This window comes from Vigna unguiculata, chromosome 5, assembly GCF_004118075.2.
Source record: "Vigna unguiculata cultivar IT97K-499-35 chromosome 5, ASM411807v1, whole genome shotgun sequence".
NCBI classification, from domain to species: Eukaryota; Viridiplantae; Streptophyta; class Magnoliopsida; order Fabales; family Fabaceae; genus Vigna; species Vigna unguiculata.
This window is the reverse complement of record NC_040283.1, coordinates 12,416,486-12,442,263: the sequence shown is the minus strand read 5'-3', so window position 1 is coordinate 12,442,263 and position 25,778 is coordinate 12,416,486. Positions and strand designations below refer to the sequence as shown.

The following is a 25,778-nucleotide window of genomic DNA, read 5'->3' as shown; positions in this document are numbered from 1 at the left end:
ACATCTATGTCATTTCCAGGCTGCTTTGGACTAGCTATCATCATAGACAACATCATGTATTTTCTCTTCATGCAGAGTCTATGAGATAAGTTGTAAATGAATAATATAACAGGTCAACAACTGTGGTTTGTACTTAAATTACCAAATGGATTCATTCCATCGGTAGCTAAGCCAAAACGAATATTTCTACATTCTTCACCGAACATGGGAAATTCCTGATCAATATTTTTCCGTTGCATTGAATCAGCTAGATGATGAAGGAGTCCGTCACATCTTCTCTCAGTTGCATGCCATCTAAGGTTTTTAGCGTCTTTAGGATTTGCAAACAAATGCTTAAGTTTGGGCACGATTGGAAGGTACCAGACTATTTTCAAAGCAGATCCTTCCTTCTCTATTTGACCATTATCTTCACTGTTTCTTTTCTGCTTATACCGTGATGACCCACACTTTGGACATTTTTTTCAAATCTTCAAATTTTTTTCTGTATAATATGCAATCATTAGGACATGCATGTATCCTTTTATACTCCATACCCATCGGACAAAGAATTTTCTTGACATCATAGTTTCGAGTGGGTAGAGTATTTCCTTCGGGAAGCATTTCATTCAAGAGCACGAGCAATTCTATGAAGCTTTTATCTGTCCAACCATTGGTCGCTTTCAAATTCATAAGTCTTAAAACCGCTGATAATCGCGTGAACTTAGTTGAACCAACATACAACAGAGTTTTCGCATCATCAGACATCGTCTCATACACATGCGCTTGTGCAAAAGCTTCTGCGCCAACATCCCGTATCATGTCCTCCATATTGTATTCTTCTACTCGCTCTTCCCGTCGCTCTTCCCGTCGCTCTTTCATGGAGGAATTGGCAAGATATTCAGTCCGAGAAACAATTGGAATGTGTATTAATTCGCCGTGCCATGTCCATATTGTATAACTTATAAGGAAACCATCACAAATAAGATGTTCCCTAACTTGAGTTGCATTCAATTTTCTTCCATTCAAATAGTTGACACAAGGACATCTGAACTCACCTCATCATCACTTTTCCCCTCATAATGTTGCGCAAATTTTATAAATTCCTATACTCCATTCTCATACTCAGCGCTAATACATGGTAAATTAATCCAATCTCGATCCATACTGAAATTGCGTGAACAATTTCAGTAATCTTTGAATCAATGTTCACGTCGTAATCAAGATATGACCCTATCCCATTTAAGAAGATTCACTTTCTTTATTTTATTGGTACATATTACTCTTAAAATACATATCTTAAAATTCACAAAATTTTGCCAGCATTTCGCATTGACCTTCAGGATACACGAAATGAAAGTGATTATAAACCACAATCAAATATGCATCCGAAGATCAATACAAAACCCAATTCACAAATATTCATGAATTTTAAGATATGTATTTTAATATATATATATATATATATATTATATATATATATATATATATATATATATATATATATATATATATATATATACTAATAAAATACTAGAAAGTGATTAATCTTCTTAAACTGTCCAATCGGACAATTCAAGATTCAATACATTTAAATTATTAGTATTGTATCCCCTTATATCTAATTTTAAAAAAATGTAGTTTTTTCAAAATGAAAACTCGGAGACAATACATAATTTTCGTATTGAATCTCAAACGGGAAACTAAGGCTAACTCACAAATCAAACAAATATTTAAGTAAATAATAAACCACATATATATAACATATTACTAATACATAATAGACAACAAAATCTTACAAAATAATAGAATTAGGAACCTGGGAGCGTGAAAATTGAATGACAATGGAAGATGATGCACACCCACGATACTGAGGTCTTCAAGAGCTATAAGAGACAATAAAATAAATAAGAAACCGTAAAAATAGCAAAAGAACAACGCAAAAATCAACCAAAAACCTCATCAAAATTCAAAACAATTACCTAAATCATAAAAAAATATACAAAACGAAAAAAAATAACGCGTTTTGAATTTACCCCGGGGAGAATTGGCAGTGCGATGGTGGCTGGAAATGGTGAAGGAGACGCAAGATACTCGTCGGAGCAGTGGCATGGAGCAGCAGTGCAACATTTGTCGCCAAGTGGTGGATGTGGGGGACCGTGGCGAAGTGGGGTGACGGAGGCACGGCGGAGGGCGCGACGGAGGGCGCAACGGAGGCGCGAAAGAGGGCTCAACCAGGGCACACCAGAGGCGTGACGGTGGCGCGCAGGAGGGCGCAACCAGGGCACAACAAAGGCGCGACGGAGGGCGCGCGACGATGGCGGAATCTACTTCCTTTTCGCCTGCTGTTCGGTGGCGGAGCAAGACCAGCAACGCTAGCTTCGTGGACGGAGGCGCAATCGGCCATGGAGGGCAACGGAGGACGCAATCGTGACGAAGGGCACGATGGCGGAGAGCGAAGCTTTGCCTCACGCGAGAGAGAAGATGAACAGTGATGGGTTCGCGCGATTTTTGAACCTAAATAAACGATATGGCCTCGATTTTGTAAACACCCGAGGCATAAAGTGTTATAGGCCTCGGTCCTTTGCCACCCGAGGCCAAATCATCTGTTATAGGCCTCGGTCCTTTGCTACCCGAGGCCAAATCATGCGTTGTCAGTAGCAATTTTGTAATACTAGGGGCCACTGACGGGTTATAGGCTTCGGTTGATGGAGAACCGAAGCATAAAACCGGTTATATGCTTCGGTTGAACTTGGACCCGAGACAAAATGGTTAGAAAAATTTCAAAAGTGCCACCGTTTCTTATAGGCTTCGGTCCTGCAGTAACCGAGTCCTATAAGGCGAGTTAAAAACCCCAATCTGCACTAGTGACATAATATCTTAGATCATGAAAAAAAAATGGATATTTTGAGATGTTATTTATATAATTGATAAAAAAAATTAAATTCGATTATGAATGTTTTATTTTTATTACATTAATAACAATAATTAATACAAGTTAATATTAAAATAATAAATAAATTGTTTGATTCATACTCTTTCTCAATATATATGAGATTTCACTTTTCTCACACTGTCTAAACGAAGTATTAGTTATTAATTACTGACTTGTTAATACTAATGCTGAGCTGGAAATCTATTTGTATGTACAAATTTATTCCAGATTTTACTTTAATTAATTGGTTGTTCAAATCCAATACTACAATTAATTATAAATTGAATTTAGTGGGCTGAGTAGTTACAGAATCTAATTATTTTACTTTTATTATATTAATTAAACTTTAAAAACCATTTTTTTTAATTTTTATTCTACCAAACATGTTAAGATTCACTTTCACATGTTATTTACTTATTTATCCTCAATTTGTTTATTTACTTTCACTTTTATTTATTTATTCACTTTCATCATGTTTAGTTTTTATTCTCAATCCATATTTTATATTCACCAATGACATAGTATTTTAGTTCCTTTTAAACTCAAACATATGATAATATGATCTTATTTAATAAATTTAAGTATAAATAAATTTCAACTAACTCAATCCTATTTACTATTATTATTTTAAAAATGTCTTTATATTTAAATATGAACAACCTCTCAATCAACATTATTAATAATTTAGAAATGTTTTTCTCTATTTTATAAAATAAGAATATAAAATAAATTTAACTAATACTTTTAATTAAACTGAAATAAATTTGCCTATGTTGAATAGTTGTGAGAGTATATTTTTCATGTTTATTTTGAAATCATAATTGTTTTGTTACAAAACTTATGATGGTCACTTTGGCTATTGAGCATCTTAACATCATTGGTTCTGGCTTGAATGTGATACTATGTATGATGATCATTCAATTTTCTTTTTTAATAGAATGTTTGCTATTGATGTTTGAAGTGTACTTTATAAAATGTTTGTTTCTTGGAATTTGATAGAAAATGGTTGAAGTGTACTCAAATATGTACACAAATAAATTTTAAAATTTCACATATTTATAGGACCAAATTAGATATGAAAATATTTAGTTAATTTTTCGATGACAAATAGACAAAATATTACTTGATTAAATATTTTTTCTTTTATAATTGATGTAATTTTTGTAAGTAATTTTAATTTAGAACTATTTTTTTCTTTCAATATGAGTTTAGTTTGGTCTTGCATATATCTTTAGTTTACTTTTATAATATTTATACAGAATAACACATTTTTTTATCAGGAAATAATATTATATATCTATAAATGAAGCATCTCGAGATGCTCCAACTCATATACATGATATACAACAACCACATTATAGATTGATTCTTGAAAAACCTTGTTCTTGCCAATCCCCCCAATCCAACCAGTTTACAATTTGGGAAATTATCTTTTGACAAAAAATATTTTGACAAACTTAACAAACTTTCTAAAAATAGAATTAAAATAGAGTACTAAAATAGTATTTTTTTATCTAAATAGGAAACTTTGTTAAAACTTTGTTAAAAAAACATCGTCAACCTATAATAGCTCTTAGAATTTATAACACATTAAGTCTTTATGTTTACAAAACTCTAACCCTAACTTTTATGTTATATTTATCCCCATTTTATAGTTGACTCCTAAATTAGGTAAAATTGTCCCTAATCTTATATGGTTAGCTCCTAAACATGTTGCAAAGTCTAATATGTCTATTTTTCATTTGCTTTGTTTGCTTCCATGTCCATGAATAGGACATCCATTAATCTTTTTTGGTTACTTTTCATTCTAGCAACAATCTATATCCTCTCCCCTTCTTGCCTCTTTGATTTTACTCAATTTTTAGAAAATATGAGATTGGTTTTGACATTCAACAACAAAGGTTATTTATATGAATAAATAATTTTTCTCTAAATCAGGTTCGATTCAAGATCTAAACAAGTAAAATCCTTATTTTAAGTTAAAAAAAAATCCAAAAGAACTAAAAATTATATATGCCCTAATAACTCTCGTTAATAAATATTTCTGTATTCCAAATAATTCAATTCACAATAAACATGAGATAAAAACTAATTTAATACATTCTGATACATGATTATTTGGATAGTTTGGCTAATCACATTTACCATTCCCCTACTACATGTTCTATCCATCTCCCATTATCTCACTTCTCGTTTCCATCATTAATTACATCTTGTAATTTAGATTTACAATTACTACCACAAAGATCTTATGCATATTATAGCACATGAAGACATGATCAATAATAGAAAGATGAGAGCTTAATTAAGATGACAATGTTCCATACCAATACATTTTATGTGATTTTTCCACAATAAGAAACAAATCTAATAAAAATCACATAAACCACAATTATTTATAGTTATAATACAAAAGTTTTAGAGTTCAAACTTTAAAGTATCTTCATAATCAAGATCTTAAAATTGAGATCTAAACTTTATAAGGTTATATTAAAACATGGCGATGTAATATAAGAAGTCTCAAAATTAAAATTTTAATATATTAATTAAACTATAGAAATTAAAGTTGAAATGAAAATTATAAAAATATGAATATTATTAAACTTTTGAATTGTGATAGATCATACGAATAATGTCACATTATAATATAAGATTCCTCTAAAATGAAATAAATAATTTTTCACAAAAGAGTTTTTATAAGATTTTTTTTTTCACTGGATGTTGGTAATAGATAGAAACAGTGTCCACAGGTGCTACGCCACACAACACAAGGGTAAGGATTATGACAGGGTCTTATTATAAAATGGTCACACCTTCCAACGGAGTAGTTATGTGGTAGCATTTCGAGGAACGCCGTTTCCTCACAGAAAGAGATACTGAGTGTATATATATATATATACACATATAGATATATAGAGAGAGAAAGAGAGAGAAAGACAGAGCTGTCTGTAACGGTAGCAGGAGGTAGCATAGCAGACACGATTCCAAAAGCTGCTTCCTCTCATAAATTCCCTGTCAACGCATAATCATTCGTTTCAGTTATCATCTGTGACACCATCACACGGTGATCATCATCACTACTGCTACTACTTTGCTTTCTACAACCTTATGACAATCATCAATGATGTCACGGATTTAGATTAGTTCATCCAAGTAACATCGCTCAACTGAAAATCAAAACCACCACCAAACAGCAATATCAACACTTTTTCGTTTCAGCTTTAAACGATGTCGTTGCACCGTGGTGAAGGAGATGAGCTCTACGAGCAACTGTGGAAGGCGTGTGCAGGACCCCATGTGGAAATTCCTCGTGCAGGCCAAAGGGTCTTCTACTTCCCTCAGGGACACATGGAACAGGTTGGTTTTTAGTTACTTAAGGAAAAATCTTTGTTTTTTTTTTATCTGGGGTCGTAGGTTGTCTCAGAATGTTGGTGGTGCTGTTGTTGGATGCATGTTTGTTTGGTTGAGGCTTTTCTTTTTTCTTTCTAATTTTGTTTAACTGCTTTTTTACTTTATATGCTTTTGCGGCTGTAGTTAGAAGTATCAACAAATCAGGAACTAAATCAAAGGATTCCACTGTTCAAACTTCCCTCCGAGATCCTTTGTCGTGTCGTCAACGTCCATTTACTGGTAATTTTCTTTCTGATCCAAATTTCTTTCGTTTTTCTTCACCCTTATTTTTCGAGGAAAAGGAGAATAAAATGAAAAATCTTGTTTGGTTCTTAAAAAAAGGTCAAATATTCATCTTGGTTTTGTAGTTATCATGCAAAATTTGGTCTCGAGTTCTTTATTAATTAATTAAGTGTTCTCCTTCTGATTCTACTTCCTATTTTAAATTTCCTTATTTCTATTTCATAGATATCTTGTTTGGTTTCTGATAAAATGATTAGATTGGCATGAATTGTGTCATAAAGGTTGGATGGAAAACTAAAAGTTGGCTTGAATTTTGACGTGTTTAGGCCGAACCAGAAACAGATGAGGTTTATGCACAGATTACTCTGGTGCCGGAAAATAATGTAAGGATGTAGCTACCCCTTATGATTCTCAAAAAATTCATGGTCAACCTTAGATTCTTTTCTCTATTATTTAGATTTCTAATGGAACAAATGTCTTAGCAAACTGAGCCTACAAGCCCTGATCCGTGCCCTTCTGAAGTTCCAAGGCCAAGAGTTCACTCCTTCTGCAAGGTATTAACCGCTTCTGATACAAGCACCCATGGTGGCTTCTCTGTCCTTCGGAAGCATGCTACTGAATGTCTTCCAGCATTGGTAATACCACTGTCGCTTTGGTTTAACTTTTTATTGATTTTACAAAGGCTATGTTCTAACCTTTTTTTTTTTTTGTTTCATCTCAGGACATGTCGAAATCAACCCCAACTCAAGAATTGGTTGCTAAGGATCTTCATGGATATGAATGGCGCTTTAAGCATATATTTAGAGGTAAAAAATAAGAAAAAATTTCATTTGGGTCTTGGTTTGTGGTTACTAGTGGCCTAATGTTGCTGCCTTTGAACTATTTTCCTTTCTATCCAGGTCAACCTCGTAGACACTTGCTCACAACCGGATGGAGTACTTTTGTGACTTCCAAGAGATTAGTTGCTGGAGACACCTTTGTGTTTCTGAGGTACATACTTATACACATACATTTGATTTTATGTTTTCCTTTTTTCTTGGTTTCCTTCGCATGGTTCAGAAGATAATCTTTAACTATAAAACCATACTTTTTGTCTCTTTGGATATACAAGCTTTAGTTAAATAAGATTTTGTGTGTAGAGGGAGCAACGGAGAACTGCGAGTTGGAGTGAGGCGTCTTACTCCCGTTCAAAGCAGCATGCCATCATCTGTGATTTCTAGTCAGAGCATGCACCTAGGAGTTCTTGCAACTGCATCTCATGCTGTAGCAACTCAGACACTTTTTGTTGTATATTATAAGCCAAGGTAAAAGTTCTAATTGTTGCAAAAAGTATAGAGTAGAAACTCTAATGTATACAGTCATTTTTTCTTTTCAAACATAACTAGAAATCCATACTATAATGTTACTATTGAGTAGTCAAAGGAAGATTGTTGATGTGGAGATTGATTTTGTTTGCGTAGGACAAGCCAGTTTATTGTAAGTGTGAACAAGTACTTGGAGGCTATCAACCAAAAATGTAATGTTGGCATGAGATTGAAGATGAGGCTTGAAGGGGATGATTCTACTGAAACAGACAAAAGGTACCAAAATTTACTGCTCCAGTTTGTGTCTTTGTGGTGTGACATTTTCACTTTAGATGTTCTAAAACATGGTTTATCAGAATTTCGGGCACAGTAATCGGAGTAGAGGATATTTCCCCTCATTGGGTAAATTCAAAATGGCGATCACTCAAGGTATTGTGGTCTTTGTGTTTGTAATTATTCACCATAGTTATTTCTTGTGGTTCTGTGGTATGAATCTATTCTCATCATCTATTTACAGGTTCAATGGGATGAACCTACGTCTTTTCCAAGACCTGATAGAGTTTCACCATGGGAGATAGAACCCATTCTGGCTTCTGTACCTACAAAAATATCATCTCAAACTGTTGTTATAAAGAATAAAAGGCCTCGACAAGCAAGTGAAGTTTCAGATCTTGGTGAGGAATTACCTCTTTTAATCCTTTCAAGTTCTAAATAAAACATCAATTTCGTCCTTGAATTTGATATCACCAATCAACTTGGTTCGTAATAGTGAACTAGAAAGTTTAATTCCTAACTTTGATAACCGTGGTCGATTTAGTCTCTATGATTGGCATTATCAATCAAATTAGTTTCCAACAAAGAATCTAGTCCTGAACTACAGCTAAACTCAGGAACTAAATTTGCCATTTCATAATACCAAGGACTAAACTGACTAGTGGTTTGAATTTAAAAGACTAAGTTGTTGTTTTTCATAATATATCAAGGACCAAAGTTCCAGGTGGTGCTAATTTCAGGGTCCAAATTGATGTTTCACTCCCAAGTCTTGTACTGATTAATCTTTCTTGACACTGGTATTTCACTTTCGAAGGAGACACACCATTAATTGCGCCTACTTTCTGGGATCCTGGTCTGACACAGTCTGATATTACACAACTTGGTGTTATGGACGAAAGCAAAAGGAGTGAAAGTAGTGCTCACATGTGGCATCATAACAATAACAACAGCAGCAACGGTATATCAATGAATCAGAGAAAAGCAAGTTGGCTGTCTTCTCCTTCTCCTTCGCCTACTTCAAAAGCTCACTCCGAAAGATTGAACAGTGACCATTGCCTTGACCAGGTTGACAAGGAGATCAGCAAAGTAGAGCCTGCAACAGGGTGCAGATTGTTTGGAATTGAACTTATTGATCATACAAGGAGCAACTCTCTTTCTGTAGATCATGCATCTGCAGTAGCATCTGAGGGCAGAACTGATGCAAACCACGAGTCTGATATCTCAAAGGCTTCCAAAGAATGGAAACAAGAACAGCCACAAGTATCCCCAAAAGAGACTCAAAACAAGCAAATTTGTAGCAGAAGTTGCACTAAGGTGTTTGACATGTCACATGTGTTGTTTATTTAGATAAAAACAATAGTGTTGTATGAAAAATTACTGACGTAAGCCTTTTTGTTGGGCTCCAATGCCAAAAAGGTTCAAATGCAGGGGGTTGCAGTGGGTCGTGCTGTGGACTTGACCACATTGGATGGTTATGAACAACTTGTAGATGAATTGGAGAAGATGTTCGACATAAAGAGACAGCTTCAACACAGGAACAAGTGGGAAATTGTCTTCACTGATGATGAAGGGGATATGATGCTTGTTGGTGATGATCCATGGCCGTGAGTATCTCTTTATACACAGTAATAAATAGTGTTGTCTAGAGAATAGGCAATGCAGAAAATGAATAAAAAGTTATTAAGGAATATGTGCTTAAACATTTAGTGTTAGAACTTAATTAGGAACATGCATAACCTTGTTAGTAAAAGGGAAGAAAGATACGCACAAAATTGACTTATAAGGTTGGATTTACATCTATTTGTATGTTCTGAATTTGCCTTTATCTTTAGTCGGATCTCTAAGAACACTAACCAATTATTCATGCAATAACTTCTTTCTTACCGTTAATATAAATATAAAGTATAATGATTGATATGATTGTTATGTTCTTGTAGTGAATTCTGTAACATGGTGAGAAGAATCTTCATTTGCTCCAGCCAGGATGTGCACAAACTGAGCTCAGGGAGCAAACTACCTATCTCTTCAATTGAAGAGACTGTAATAAGCTCAGACACAGCTGAGACCTGAAACTTACATTCTTGCATGTCCTTTTTTTATGTGTTTGTTGGTCTTTTTTGCTTTTGCTGTAAGGTGTTAGTTTATCTTTGGCAAGGCAATTTTCATGTTACATGAGAAAAAGTGCTAATTGTAGTTTGATTTAGAGACTCTCTGCACACTAATAGGGTTCCAAAGACCAAATTCCATATTTTAATAAATTAGCTGTGAGAAGGAAAATTGAACTTGGCAAATGTGGACATTCATTTAATGTTTTGTATTTGGAAGGCAAATGTGCCCAAAATTGTCATGAATTTCCATTGCCATTTGTGTGTATTGGAATTTGAATAATGTGGTTAAATTGCTGGAATTTATGTTTTTAAGGCATTGTGGTCCTCTTTTACCACCTGTTCTTCTGACCAATGGGTTTGAGACTGACAAGCTGGGGGACCACTAAGATACCATATGTATCAAACTGTCCTATTTCCAAATCTTTTTTCGACTAGTTCATATTTTTTTAAGGAAGTTAGCTAAGATAATTTTTTCAGTAAGTGTATTATTTTTCAAATTATTCATATTTTCTTTTCAAAGTTAATTAATCTTATTTCTTTCCAAATCTTCATTTCTTTATATTCTAGAGGGACACAGTGAAGTGGTCCTAAAACCTTGTGAGGGAATTTGGAAATCACCGAATTCCTTTATCATTGGGTTTAGAATTAGAACATGTTAATTAATTATTCTGATCAATATTCATATGATGTATATCCAAAAAAAAAATTAATTCTTTCCTGTAACTTGAAAAAATGTATTATGTCAAGTGCATGTTTGTGTCCAATCAAACCATGAACATGTGATAGTGTCAGTTCATACAGTAATTTCTCGCTGGCAAGATTCCAATGGAACTGACAGCATTACAACTCAACAGATATTAGTGTGAAGATAACTATGCAATCAGTGATTAAGATGATTTCTCCCCAGAAATTGCGCCAGTCTTACCATAACCATGTATCTCATTTGATGGCATTGCATACTTGTTTTTCTCTTCTATTGGAAGATTGAAAAATTCAGATGCTGCATCCTTCATTTTCTGCAGAAGTTATTTTTGCATTCCATGATTTACAATCTGCAAAGGTAATTGCAGTCTCAAGCAGAGCATTTGATGAAAAGAAGTAAATATCCAACTTTTACTAGTATGTCAAAGTGATGCACTAATTATCTGATGAGAAATCTCTAAACACATTATTATTACCACATTCAGTTTTTGGACAACGAATAAAGCAAAATATATAGAGGCTTGAATGAAATCTTTAAAATTTGTAAGCGGTGATGGTTAAAAAGAGTAATTTGGTGAAGAATGACCTGAAAAAAACCCCATTCTTTGCATGCTACGTCCAACTTCAACAACTCCTCCTTGTTTCCATTTAAGAGCAATTCTAAATTAATAACAGGGATCTCAGATGAAAGGTGAGGCATATAGTTGGCTTTCTCCAATTCTTCTTGACTGGCCAAATATCTTTCAGGAACCTGAAAAGGATTATTCCTTACCATTTCTTGAACGTTATCTAATGATATAGACGGAGGAAAAGAGGGTGATTCCTCCACTTCAGTTGCTAGATCTTCATGTGCATTCAGACTCATCTTTGTTCAGCTAAGACTGTTAGTGCGTTTCCAATACATATATATTTGCTTTTATAAGCAAAGCGTTTCTTTACAGGGATTAGCATTTTCAACGTGTGTTAGGTGGAGATTAGTTTATTATAAACTTTTCTTTGATAATTGAATTTGTTTTTTTTTTCCTAATGTATATTTACTTTTAAAAGCAACACCTTTTTTTCATTGGAGGGATTAGGTAACTTGATATTCGTACAAAGTTAAAAAACTTGTTTGATTCCAACATGTTTTGGTCCGAGTTATCATTATTGTTCACCAACTCTTCTATCCTCTATCATTGATTATTTTCTTATTGCATTATTAAGGGGTCTCTATAACGGATTCACCGGATAAACACAACACCAAATAAGATATAAGTTTAAAAGGAATCACCTCCAATCCAAAACTTTATTCACCGGAAAGACACAACATCAAATGAGACATGAATCTAACTCACTTAAGGGATTGAAATCATTTCTAATTGAAGCATGCTTCAACCATTCGTTAGTAGACTTTCAATATTGTACTCATTAGAGAGATACAACACCAAATGAGACATAAGCTCAACCTACATAAGGGATTGATATCACCTCCAATTCAAAACCTTGAGATTTTATGATTGCTTAACTTTCTCATTTCTACTTGTAGAACTTATCCACACATACAACGATGGAGCTTACAAGGAGCAGAGGGTGTTGTGGCTCGCTCAATGACTAACCACTTTCTCTACTTTATGGATTTTCATAAAAGGAATTTTGTCCATCGAAAGGAGAGGGTTGTCCAAGAAGCAAGTACAATCGATACTTCAATTTTGTCACGTATCTGTGTCCAACACGTATTTGTATCTGATACTTTATCGATACTTATCAATGAAGTATCTAATATTTAAACCAATAATATTTTTATGATGATAATAATTTATAAATTTTTATTTGAAAATATTTTATACATTTGATTTTTTATTTAGATTCACATAAGAATAATCATATATTTCTCAAGGTTCTAAAACAATTTGTATATTTTTCAATATGTATATATCACGTGTCGTGTCCTATTATTTTCAAAATTAACATATCGGTGTATCAGATACGTGTCATATCTGATACACATATCGTATATGTGCATCATTCAAGAAGTAAAGTATGTAAATTTGCCCAACGAGAACAAAGCTCATCTAGCAACCCAACCAATATGAGGTCATTGAATTGTCACAAGAAAATTTTCATCCAGTGAGTAAGACCTTTAGGAGCTTTTTCAAAAGCTCACCCAACAAGTCTTAGCTCGCCTAGCGAGTAAGGCTACTCGATCCCTCTAGAATCTCAAAATGACATTTTCACCCAACGATTGAGTGTCTAGCCTAGTAAGCCTGCATAATTTTCAAAACTTTACACATATATCAAAAAATTTCCATCATTTAGTTCAAAATATTCCTTAGATAGAACAAATTAACCAAAATGATATATCTAACTTAATTCAACATATCACTAATTTATGGTCAACTAGGATACTCAATATCCAACATTTCAATAACTCATATGCCATCACATTCTACCAACATACCACAATAATCACTACTTAGAAACAAGTATTGCAATTCTTTTTCAAAATTTAGTTCATTTAACTAAATTAAAGGTAGAAATTCAAACTAGCCTCTGTTACCTAGATTAAAGAATCCTAACTCAACTTTACTCTCAATAGCTCTAACTCTCATAGGTTACTCTATCTACATAAAGAAAACTCATATTAAGGATTTGAACATACCTTAATGACCACAAGAAAATAAAGATTCATCTAAAGCTCTCTTGAGCCACATGCAATCATATAGCTATCACATACAATCATATAGTTAAACATAGTTTGTTACTTATGATCTTTATGAAGATAATCAATTATTTTATCATAAGATATTATTTGTAAATATCTTGAAGATACTTTCCTAATATTTTGGAGATATTTCCAAATATCATAAAGGATGATACATAATCCCCCAAGCTCAAAATCCATAAATGAGATGCAAGTGGACTGAATTGATGGATGAATGAGTTTTATCATTCACTAAGTATCAACATGGATAATTAATTGTAGGTTTAATTAGTCGGATGATACCCACTTTCATTTAGATGTGTTAGTTTGATACCCACTTTTAAAAAAGGGTCAATCGAGTTCCAATTTTTGAAAATATGACTCAATTAAGTCCATTTCAGAATAAAATTATTAATGTCGTTAACTGTATTGATATTTAGAATGACTTACAAAATTAATATTTATATTTATATTAAAATTTAGTAGTAAAATTCATGAATAAAGTTAGCGACGTTAATAATTTTTGTCTAGAAGGGACTTAATTGAAACACCTTTTCAAAAGTTAACTTAACATGAGTTTAGTTTCTTAAAACTAAACTTATTTATAATACAATCCAATTATTATTATAAATAGTTTAGTATTTTTTAGTTTAATATAGTACAATTAACTATAATTTAGTATAGTTTAGTAAATTATCCCTAGCCCTAGTTATAGACTATATTTATTTATTTTATAAGTTTTTGAAAATCAAATTATATCAAAATTTGAGATATGAACAAATTTCAATTGTACATTGAACTAAAAATATATTTAATATAGAAATCCATAATATATATATATATATATATATATATTTAAGTATAGTTTTTTTAATTTTTTAATTTTTATTTCAACAACTCATCATGTGACTATTAAGGACTTAATATAAATTATTATTTCAGATTGTATAACAACTAAAACGATAAAAATGATAAAAATAAGAGAGAATAATTAATTAAAAATTTTAATTTGTCAAATACTTTATTTGAAGAAAAAATTATTTAATAGCCAGAATAAAAATGCTCATATTTTAAATAATTGAACAATATCTAAACATAAGAAATATAAGATGAGATAATCATGTATTTTTTTTTTTCGATTTTTCAATCAACAAAAAGATGAAAGATAAAATTTAAACATATATGAAATTTGTTTATATTTTTTTTATATAAAATATTAACTTCACATTTAAAAACGTGGATTATCAATTTTATATATTTAATTATTTGGAAGCCATATAAGTGTATAACAATAAAAATAAAAAAAGAATAATAGATATATATTTTAAGTTGAATTGTTGACCGAATTGTTGATACTTATTTTGTTTATAAGTTGGATTTGTATAATGTTATTATCTTTGATTTGAATTTTATGTTGTTTATAATTAATTTGGACTTGGATTAAGTGAAATGTTGCTTGCTAGTATCGGTGAAATTTCATTGAAATTGACAAGAAATAATGTAAAAAAAATTTGGAAATAAAGAAAAATATAACTTTTACTTTGAAAAGTTTATTATTATATACAGATTTACATACAAAATTGACTGTATGAATTTGACGCAGCATTATCTAAGGATTATTTCATATGTATAATATTTTACATTACGTACGAATTTTTTTCATATGTAAATTACATACGGAATATTCTGTATGTAATATAAAAAAAAAATATATATATATATATATATATATATATATATATATATATATTGGTCATTTTTTTCGTATGTAAATTACATATGGAATATTTCGTATGTAATTCATCGAAAATTACATAGAAAATAATCCGTATGTAATTTACATACAGATTCTAATACCTACGACAAAATTATGTATATAAAGTTACATACAATTTTTTTTGTATGTAAGTTTACCGACACCTGGTTTACATACAAATTTTTTTTTTCGTATATAATCCGTAGAAAATATCTAATTACATCTGAATTTTATATATTACGTACAAATTTTATCCATAGAAAAAATACATTTTTTTTTAGTCTTAGATATAAACGAATTTCAATTCTACATTAAATCAAAAACATATCTAATATAAAAAAATTTATTTTGAATCCATATATATATATATATATATATATATATATAGATTCATACTATCTGTTATTACTATGTAATGACAAAATTAATGGTAGATTACCTACTAATTAGAATCGTTACTCAAATAATGAAAAGTGCAAAACATAAAAAAAAAAACATAATAGGAATAAATCACCGTTGGCTCCACAAATAAACATATTTTTCATGTTTAGGAAAATAATATTAAAGGTTGAAAAGTCAGATATAGAATTAAAAGTATTTTAGGTTTCCAATACTTTATTTTCTAAGGGTTAATAAAATTTTAATTAAGTAATTAATAAATTAATATTATTTTAAATAAACACTTGAAAGAAAGTTTTAATTATGTTTTATTCATTTAAGTATACATTTCTTTTTATTTTTTTGATGTTTATTTCAACAACTCATCATGTGACTGTTAAGGACTTGATATAAATTATTATTTCAGATTGTATAACAACTAAAACGATAAAAATGATAAAAATAAGAGAGAATAATTAATTAAAATATTTAATTTTATCAAATACTTAATTTGAAGAAAAAATATTTAATATCCAGAATAAAAATACTCATATTTTAAATAATTAAACAATATCTAAACATAAGAAATATAAGATGAGATAATCATGTATTTTCTTTTTTCGTTTTTTCAACAAAAAGATGAAAGATAAAATTTAAACATATATGAAATTTGTTTATATTTTTTGTATATAAAAGATTAACTTCACACTTACAAAACGTGGATTATCAATTTATATATTTAATTATTTGGAAGACATATAAGTGTATAACAATAAAAATAAAAAAGAATAATAAATATATATTTTGAGTTGAAATACTTATTACATTATTATCTTACTGTATATCATTAAGTTATATAATATATATATATATATATATATATATATATATATATATATATATATATATATATATTGAACTTCTGAGTTATATTTTATATTTATGATAGATAATATATACTTAAAGAAGCATACAAATACAAATTATAACTAAAGATATTTAAAATGGTAGATTGAAAGAGATAAAAAGATTGAGAAAATATTATGTATGCATAAGATTGCTGTTAAATTTAAATTTAGAAGATGAAATATATATTTAAGATTAATTTTTAGTAGTTAATTTGTTATATTATTCCATAAGTATAAGGGATAATGTTAATAATAGTACATAAAATTTGAAATTAAAATTTTATATGTATGATCTTTAAAAGAAATAAACCAAGGGTATTGGATAATGATTTAAGATAATAAGATTTAAGATAAGAAGGTAGAAAGATATTATCAATTATGAATTATCGAATACAATTAAAGGAAAATAATAAATATAATAAATAATGAAAGATAAACTAAATGATAAAAATCTAACCGAAACATTTTGCTTATAAATTAAGTGCATCACTATTGTATTTCAACACTTCTACTGTGTGTGTTTTTCATAGTGCTACGGATAGTCGAAGCACCTTTTTATTTCTCCTCATTCTTATTAGAGTCACACTTTTTTTCTTTCAATATTGATTTAGAATGGCAGGTGGTTTCATCTCAATTGGTTCTTCCGGGGGAAAGAATTATCCTGGAAAACTGACTTTTAGGGTCTTTATGACTTGTTTTGTAGCTGCATTTGGGGGTTTGATATTTGGATATGATCTGGGTATATCAGGTATGTGTAACATATCTATCTATCCATATAATGTTGTTTTGTTGATTACTCATATGTGCATGAATATGTACAGGTGGCGTGACTTCCATGGATCCTTTTTTAAAGAAATTCTTTTCAGAAGTGTATCAAAAGGAGAACAACATAAAGTCTTCGGACAATCAGTACTGTAAATTCGACAGTCAAACATTGACGTTCTTCACATCATCTCTATATTTGGCTGCTCTGGTTGCATCAGTGTCAGCCTCCATGGTGACTCGACTCTTCGGAAGACGCCCTACCATGATATGTGGTGGTATACTCTTTCTTATAGGAGCTGGATTCAACTTCTTTGCTCAACATGTTTGGATGCTCATTGTTGGTCGCATGTTTCTTGGTTTTGGAATTGGTTGTGCCAATCAAGTAATTTACCTATATCTTATTATATCAAGTTCATATTTTACTTTGCTTTCTTAAAATATACTACTCATTAAACCATACATACACACTTTTATTTTTATTTTTATTATTATTATTATTATTATTATTATTAGTGTTATTAGTATTATTCATCTCAACATTTTATATGTTGATGAGAATTTTTATCCAATAAAACTTTATATGCCATATGAAAAAGAGAGTACAAGTTTTCACTATATTTAATATTATTGTATAAACATAAAACATGACTTTTACATATATCACGTTCTTATTTTATTTTCTTAAAAAATATTACTTATGTTATTCATCATGATTTTATGATTACATTATTTTTTTTTTACGGTCTGTGCCAATCTATGTATCTGAGGCTCCATATAAATATAGAGGAGCTCTTAACATGATGTTCCAAATGGCAATTACTATTGGTATTTTTATGACCAATGTTCTCAACTACATTTTTGCAAAGATGGAAAACGGGTGGCGTTACAGCTTAGGTTTTGCAGCAGTCCCTGCCATCATGATTGCGATTGGTGCATGCTTTCTTCCAGATTCACCAAGCTCTTTGATCGAACGTGGTCTCAATGAGAAGGCTAAGATAGAACTTATCAAGATTCGAGGAACTACAGATATCGAACACGAGTTTGAGGATCTTGTGGCAGCGAGTGAATCATCCAAAGTAGTGAAACACCCTTGGGTCTCTTTATTAAAGAGACAATACAGGCCTCAACTCACATTTGCCATAGCCATTTCGTTCTTTCAACAACTTACTGGCATGAATGTGATAGTATTTTATGCTCCTATTTTGTTTAAAACCATCGGCTTTGGAGCTAATGTTTCTCTCATGTCTGCCATGATCACCGGGGCCTGCAACGCAATTGCCACTCTTGTATCCATATTCACCGTCGACAAGTTCGGGAGACGAACTCTTTTCTTACAAGGAGGGATACAAATGCTTATTTGTCAGGTAACATCTTCTTTTAACATGATCTCTTTAACGCTCTTTTGATGTTATTTTACTAGTATAATGTGATTAATTTGTTGTTTTGATTTGGTTTGGTGCAGACTATGATAACTGCGGCAATTGCTTGGAAATTTGGACTTGATGGAAACCCAGAAATGTTGCCAAAGTGGTATGCTATCATGGTTGTATGTGGCATATGTATGTACGTGGCAGGATTTGCATGGTCTTGGGGTCCTCTAGGGTGGTTGGTTCTAAGTGAGATTTTCCCACTTGAAGTGCGTTCTGCTACACAGAGTATCAATGTTTCTGTGAACATGATCTTCACCTTTGCCATTATGCAAATTTTCACCTCAATGCTATGTCACATGAAGTTTGGATTGTTCATTTTCTTTGCATGCTTTGTCCTTGTGATGAGTACATTTATTTACAAGTTTCTGCCAGAGACTAAGGGAGTTCCCATTGAAGAAAGCATATTGTGTGGTAGAATCACCCTTATTGGAAAAAGTTTGTCCAACCTACTAATGCAAGACCTATTAATGAAGAGTGTTAGGACTTTTCTTTTTATATTAGAACATTGTTAGATATTTTACATCAGAGTATTGTTAGCAATTTTTTGTATTTCTTTTTTATTTCTTTATTGACATTACTTTAACTTATGTTAAATTCAACTTCAATAATAACATTTCTACAATATTTATGTTCATACAATGAATTTAATTTCTAGTTTGAGTCTAATTCATAAAAGAATTGAGATTTCGTGACCCAAATATTAGGCGCAGCAACTACTATGAAATTATAACCATACTTTATTTTGATAAAATAAAAATAATTTCAAGATATATATATATATATATATATATATATATATATATATATATATATATATATATATATATATATATATATATATATATATATATATTAGCAATATACATTAATTTTATTATAAATTATTATTTAAACACCATACTATACAAAATATTATTGAATAGATAAACGTGAGAGAAATATTAAATTTACATTGGTGGAAACTAAAGTCTCATAGATCACAAATATTATACTGCTTTTAAAACCGAGCTTTTCAATGAACACTTATCTATATGATTTATATAATAAATCACGAAATAACAAATAACTAAAACAAATTTAAAAAATATTAAAAATGAATCAAATTAGTTTAATTAAGTTAAGGCTGATTTAAATATTAATTCCAATAAATACACATAATAACTATTAATAAAAAGATTAAAAAACAATAATAACTTACTAAAGATTAAAAAAAACTTAAATAACTATACATATTAAAATTAAATAAAAGTAAAATCTATATAATCTGATTGTTAAGAGCAATGGAAATACTTGGGTCCTTGATCTTGTATTTTAGATTATAATACGAATTTAAAGATTCAAATTTATTGCAATAATATTTTGTTATTATTTTAGTAGCTTTGTTTTTGCATATCATTGGATAGAACAAGGATGATACAAAGAAAGGATATGATGTTGTAGACAATTTTCTTTGGGTGTGATTATGTGTCTTATGCAAACACCTAAACATATCTTTTCTATAAAGAAAGACGGGTAAAGTTATAAAATTATTTTAGTTAGTTTGTAATATATAGTTTATTATATTTGTTTTTATTTATTGAACTATTATTTATATATATATATATATATATATATATATATGTATATATATATATATATATTAAATTAAAAAATAATTAATATTATAAATTAAATTTTATTAATACTTGTTACATTTAAATAAAACTATATATACAAATAAAACAGCCTATAGAATTTTTAAAAATAAATAAAAATACTACGAAGTTTAACAACAATTTAGTTAATTTACAAATTTTAAAATTAGTTATATAATAATATATTTTTATGTAAGAGACAAACATTTACTTTATATAATATGTTTTTTATCATTTTATATTTATTGACTTGTTTATTAAAGTTAACTAACTAAAAACTTTTGAATTAGCTTATCAGTTACAAAAATTTAAAAGTTTATGTTTTAAAATTTTACAGAGGTCAATTTATCGATTAATTTTAATCGTAATCGATTAAATTTATCATACATATAAAAATATCTTACTTAAAAGGTGCACGCTATATTTAGGATCCCTAATTCATTTTTAACAGCGTAGAATCTCTCCTTAGGTCATGGTTTGGTATAGAAAAAATGTCATCTAATTAAGGGTATTATATATTCAATCTTACAAACACTTTTGACTACATAATCCATGAAATGATGTCTAATTATTCTACGTTTTGTTTTTATATAATAATAAGATTCTTTGTTAGAATTATAGCATCAACATTGTCATATTTTAAAGGAATTTGTTTAAGAAATATATCAAAATCATTTAATTGGTGTTTTATCCAAATAGATGGAGTACAACAACTACATGCAACAATATATTCTGTCTTAGTAATGGATAATGCTACACATGTTTATTTCTTAGAGTGTTTTATGTGTAGTTCTTTGATTGATATACAAATATGCCATTTTTAGCTAATTAATTTGTAGACAAAAAAAATTGTTTATTCACCCATCATTTACCTTAAAAATTCCTACCGCATTACTTTAGAGAAATCCTTGCATAACATAGGATTAATAGATACATATATTCGTACAAAAATCACAAATCACACACTATTAGATTTTTTTAACAAATAGGGTTGAGTCAACATTCCCTCTTTTGAAGTTGTTTTCGTGAAGAAAATGGCTAGGTCTTTCATTCTAGGATCTAGGTGTTTGATTCAATCTATATCAAGCTTTTTTTTTTTTTAAATTGTAGATATGATTTGGATGTTTAAAATTAATGAAGCCAGGTGGTTACTCTAAATAAGCCTCTTCCTTGATAAAATCATTTAAAAAGACACTTTTCACATCTATTTAAAAAGGTTAAAAACCATTAAAGATGCTTTTAACAACATTTTCTTGTAGATTTTAGTTTTGCCACTTGTGTATAGCTGTACATTTGGTGGAGATAATATTTACATCCTATAATATTTACATCCTATGTACAACTTCGATAAATTGTTTAATAGAAATTATATTCATATACAAAAATAAAAAATAAGTTAAATATATTTTTAGTTCTTTAATTTGAATGCGAAATTAGAATTTGTCTCTTTCTCAAACTTTTTTATATTTTGCATTGGAGATTAAGACATAAATGAATGGATCTAATTATTTCAATCTAACTGTATCTTTTAGGTTTTCAATATAACATCCCAATTTTTAGCAGTTTAAAAAAAATTAAAACATTTTATTATGAATATTTCAAAAAGCAAATAGTCCAATGTATGTAGTATATTAGTACAGTCATATCAAATAGGACTACAATGATATCACACACATACATTTTCAAGCTATTATACTATCCTACTATTACCAAATTATTCCTAACAGGATCTAATCTCGATCGACCGTCCAAATTGATAGTGCCTTAACCACAAGAGGTACCACTACACCTGCATCTTCGTTTGCTCACACCAATAAGGTGATCATTGCAAAAGAAAATAGACAACACAAAGGAAAGAACACAAAAGTTAGCTTCCCTTACTTGACAAAGCGACTCAAACAGTCTAAACAGCTTAATAGACTCAAGGAACATCAAAACACCTTTAGCTCCACAAGATGCTCTATCTATACCTAGGAACAACACAAGAACGATCAAGACCTACCATTAGGATCACTAATCAACAAAGACTCATAGAGAAGATTAAAATAACACATGCAAGTAGAAAAACCTTACATGTGACTTGATCCAGAAGAAGAACAAGGAAAAAGGGTTGAAACTTAACTTACGCGAATGGAGAAACTGATTGGGCCAATTTGAAGAGCTCGCCATGGGTATCACTCCTACGGTTTCAAATCTTCAATCATGCAAACAGAGGAGGAGAATCCTTAGCGAGAAGTCAAAGAACTCTAGAAAAGTGATTTCTAAAAAGATGATGTGTTTTAAAATAAAACAATTTTATTTATACTAAAACCTTTTAATCTTAAAAATAACCGAGTCTCACTATTTTTAAATCATTATCACTTTTAAAACGTCATTTTCTAGGGTCTTACATTCAATAGTGTTTTAGACTGACATTTGAGTTGAAATGTGTCAAATGGTGTACAACTCAAACATTAGTTTGAAACATATTTAACATGTCAAAAACATTATACATTATTGAGTCAAGAAGATTATATCTATTTATTTTTTAAGCTTTTAAAAATTAATTTATATCAAAGTTTCAATCATAGGGAGCACAATGAAAGGTTAAGTCAACAGTTACAACAAGAATAACGACAATTTCAGTGATTTGTTAGTCTTGTCCTCCCTTTCCTTCCATCAGATGCACAAACTACATTACAACAATAACAGCAAGAGCAACAAGCCCAATCTGAGCAAAGTCAGCCTCAATAAGACTAGGAGCAACCACAACAAGACCAGAAGCATCCACGACTAAACAATCAACAAGAACGACATGACTACTTGGAATATTAGGTCTTTAGATGTTTGCACTTCTTCGTTATGTTAGCACTTTTAGATGATGTTTTGTTAGAGCTTGATTACCATTATGTTATGTTAGCACTTTTATTAGAACTACATTAGCATTTTTAGACTAAATTTTTGACACTTATTTGTTTATAAGTTGATTTGGATTTTATGTTGTTTATAATGAACTTGGATTTGGATTAAGTGAAATGTTGCTTGGTGGTGTTGGTGAAATTTCATTGAAATTGACAAGAAATGTAAAAAAATTTGGAAATAAAGAAAAATATAGTTTTTAATTTGAAAAATGTATTATTACATACATATTTACATACAAAATTGACTGTATGAATTTGACGCAGCATTATCTACAGATCATTTCGTATGTATAATATTCTACATTTTCTGAATTTTCAAATTTCCTTTTGGGCACTATTTAAGATTGAACTTGTCTCCTTTAACAACTGGAGTATCCCCAGATTTAATTTCCGGCATGTCAAACCTTTCAAGCACCTTTTTAATATAGCTCTTTTTGTGACAATCCTAGAATACCTCGAGATCAATCTTAGTGTATCTGAGTTCCTAATACAAAGGAGGCATTACCAAGGTCTTTCATTTCAAAGTTTCTTGATATAAATCTCTTGGTTTCGTGGAACATGGCAATATTATTAGTGGCAAGCAGTATGTCATTAACATATGAGACCAGGAAAATGTACTTGTTCCCATTGAATTTGTGATACACATAATCATCAATAAAAATCATCTTGAAACCAAATGAGATAATCACTTAATGAAATTTATTGTACCATTGATGACCTGTTTGTTTTAGCCCGTAAATGGATTTTTTTTTCAATTTGCAAACCATATTCTTTAGATCTTTTGACACAAAGTTTTTTGGTTGAATCACATAAATTGTCTCACCAATGTTGCCATTGAGAAACGTCGTCTTGACATCTAATTGATGAAGCTCCAAATCATAATGTTCAACAAGATCCATGATTGTCCTAAAAGAGTTTTTCAATGAGACTGAAGAGAAATTCTTTTTAAAGCCAATCCCTTCCTTTTGGGTACAACCTTTTATCACAAGACGAGCCTTATACCTCTGCGCATTACCTTTGAAGTCTCATTTGATCTTAAATATCCATTACAACCAATGGGTTTCACACTTTTTGGTAATAGAACAAGTTCCCAAACCTTGTTGTCTTGCATGGTGTCAACACCCAATTTCGTTCGGGTAAATGCATTTGTTTGGTTAAAAATAATAATAATAATAATAATAAAAATAATATATAATATAATAATAAATAATAAAATAAAATAAAAAAATATGTTTTGATTGATGGTAGGTTTTTTTAACTTTAATTTTACTATGGGAAAAAAGAAAAAAAAAAGAAAAAACCAAGAGAAGAAGAATCTAATTTATTTTTAATTATCACACTCTTTTCATAAGCCCAAATGTTTTACATATTTTCACCCCCACTATTTGCTATTTACACTCTCCACATGACATGTTAGAAAAATATGTTTCATACTTTATGTTTTTAGAGAAGGGTATAATATTAGGAACAATATTTTTTTTATAATAATTTGAATAAATATCTTGCACTTACACTCATGTGTCTCTTTGCATTGTCAGTCTGGGAAGGTATTATTTTAATTAGAAGTAAATATTCTTGATAATAATGCTTTTAGAGAATGGTACGATTTTAATATTTAGAAGAAAATATTTTTGGTAATAATTAGAATCAATTATATGAATAATATGTTATGATTTGATCACGATCTATATGTGACAGAAAATATGATTCTAATAATTGCAGGCAATATTTCGTTAATAATTATAATCAATATCGTGGATAGTATGCAACGATTTAATTACTATAATATGTTTCATCAATATCAATTTCTTTCACATATATTCTATTATAATTAAAGACTAGGATCTCAGTGTTACCCCAATGTGCCTATATAAGCACAAGAAAATATCCAATGCAGGGGAGAGAAAAAAAGAAAATTCGAAAAACTCCTCTCCTTTTTTATTACCAGAGTACGTGCAAAAGGGGGTCACTGGTCACGGGTCACTTTAAGGTAAATTCTCTTTGCTCCTAATGCTTTTCATGGTTCTCTTGTAATATCAAATATATGATCGTTTGAACGGTTGTATGATTAAATATTGAGGTGCTCATGTTAGAGGATTTTGGGTTTGTCATTGATGTGCTCAACCTTTCTCTTTCTCTTTATTTTTATCTTGATAAATAAAAAGGTTTCTTTCATAGGCTTAAATTCTCTCTAAAAAATAATATAAAAAAATAAAAAAATAATTTTTTTTTCTTTTTATATAAGTATTGAATGTCATGTCAAGTCTCAGACTTGCTTGATAATCAAAACACTCTTTCATAGGTTTTTAATTCTTTTTTAGTAATAATAAAAAATAAAAATTATAAAATCATCTTAAATATCATGTCAAATCTCGGATTTGCTTGCTAACTAAATC

The 25,778-nt window shown here is 30.0% G+C and overlaps 2 protein-coding genes and 1 pseudogene across 2 annotated transcripts; 2 read left to right on the top strand and 1 right to left on the bottom strand.

Moving 5' to 3' along the window:
• The first annotated feature begins 5,829 nt into the window (after nt 1-5,829).
• LOC114185360 (auxin response factor 9-like) lies at nt 5,830-10,541 on the top strand. The gene is made up of 13 exons (XM_028073035.1): nt 5,830-6,268; nt 6,446-6,541; nt 6,871-6,927; nt 7,027-7,179; nt 7,266-7,350; nt 7,444-7,534; nt 7,684-7,848; nt 8,005-8,124; nt 8,205-8,277; nt 8,366-8,522; nt 8,936-9,435; nt 9,538-9,725; nt 10,059-10,541. The coding sequence occupies exons 1-13, from the start codon at nt 6,140-6,142 to the stop codon at nt 10,189-10,191; spliced, it is 1,947 nt and encodes a 648-aa protein (XP_027928836.1). The 5' UTR covers nt 5,830-6,139; the 3' UTR covers nt 10,192-10,541.
• A 412-nt stretch (nt 10,542-10,953) lies between these two features.
• LOC114182923 (protein SRG1-like) lies at nt 10,954-11,801 on the bottom strand. Its single transcript, XM_028069724.1, has 2 exons — nt 11,518-11,801; nt 10,954-11,281 (listed from the first exon to the last, which is right to left on the bottom strand). Exons 1-2 carry the CDS (start codon nt 11,794-11,796, stop codon nt 11,255-11,257), a joined length of 306 nt encoding a protein of 101 aa, XP_027925525.1. The 5' UTR covers nt 11,797-11,801; the 3' UTR covers nt 10,954-11,254.
• Nucleotides 11,802-17,265: 5,464 nt separating this feature from the next.
• On the top strand, nt 17,266-19,329 carry LOC114184364 (annotated as a pseudogene).
• Nucleotides 19,330-25,778: the final 6,449 nt, after the last annotated feature.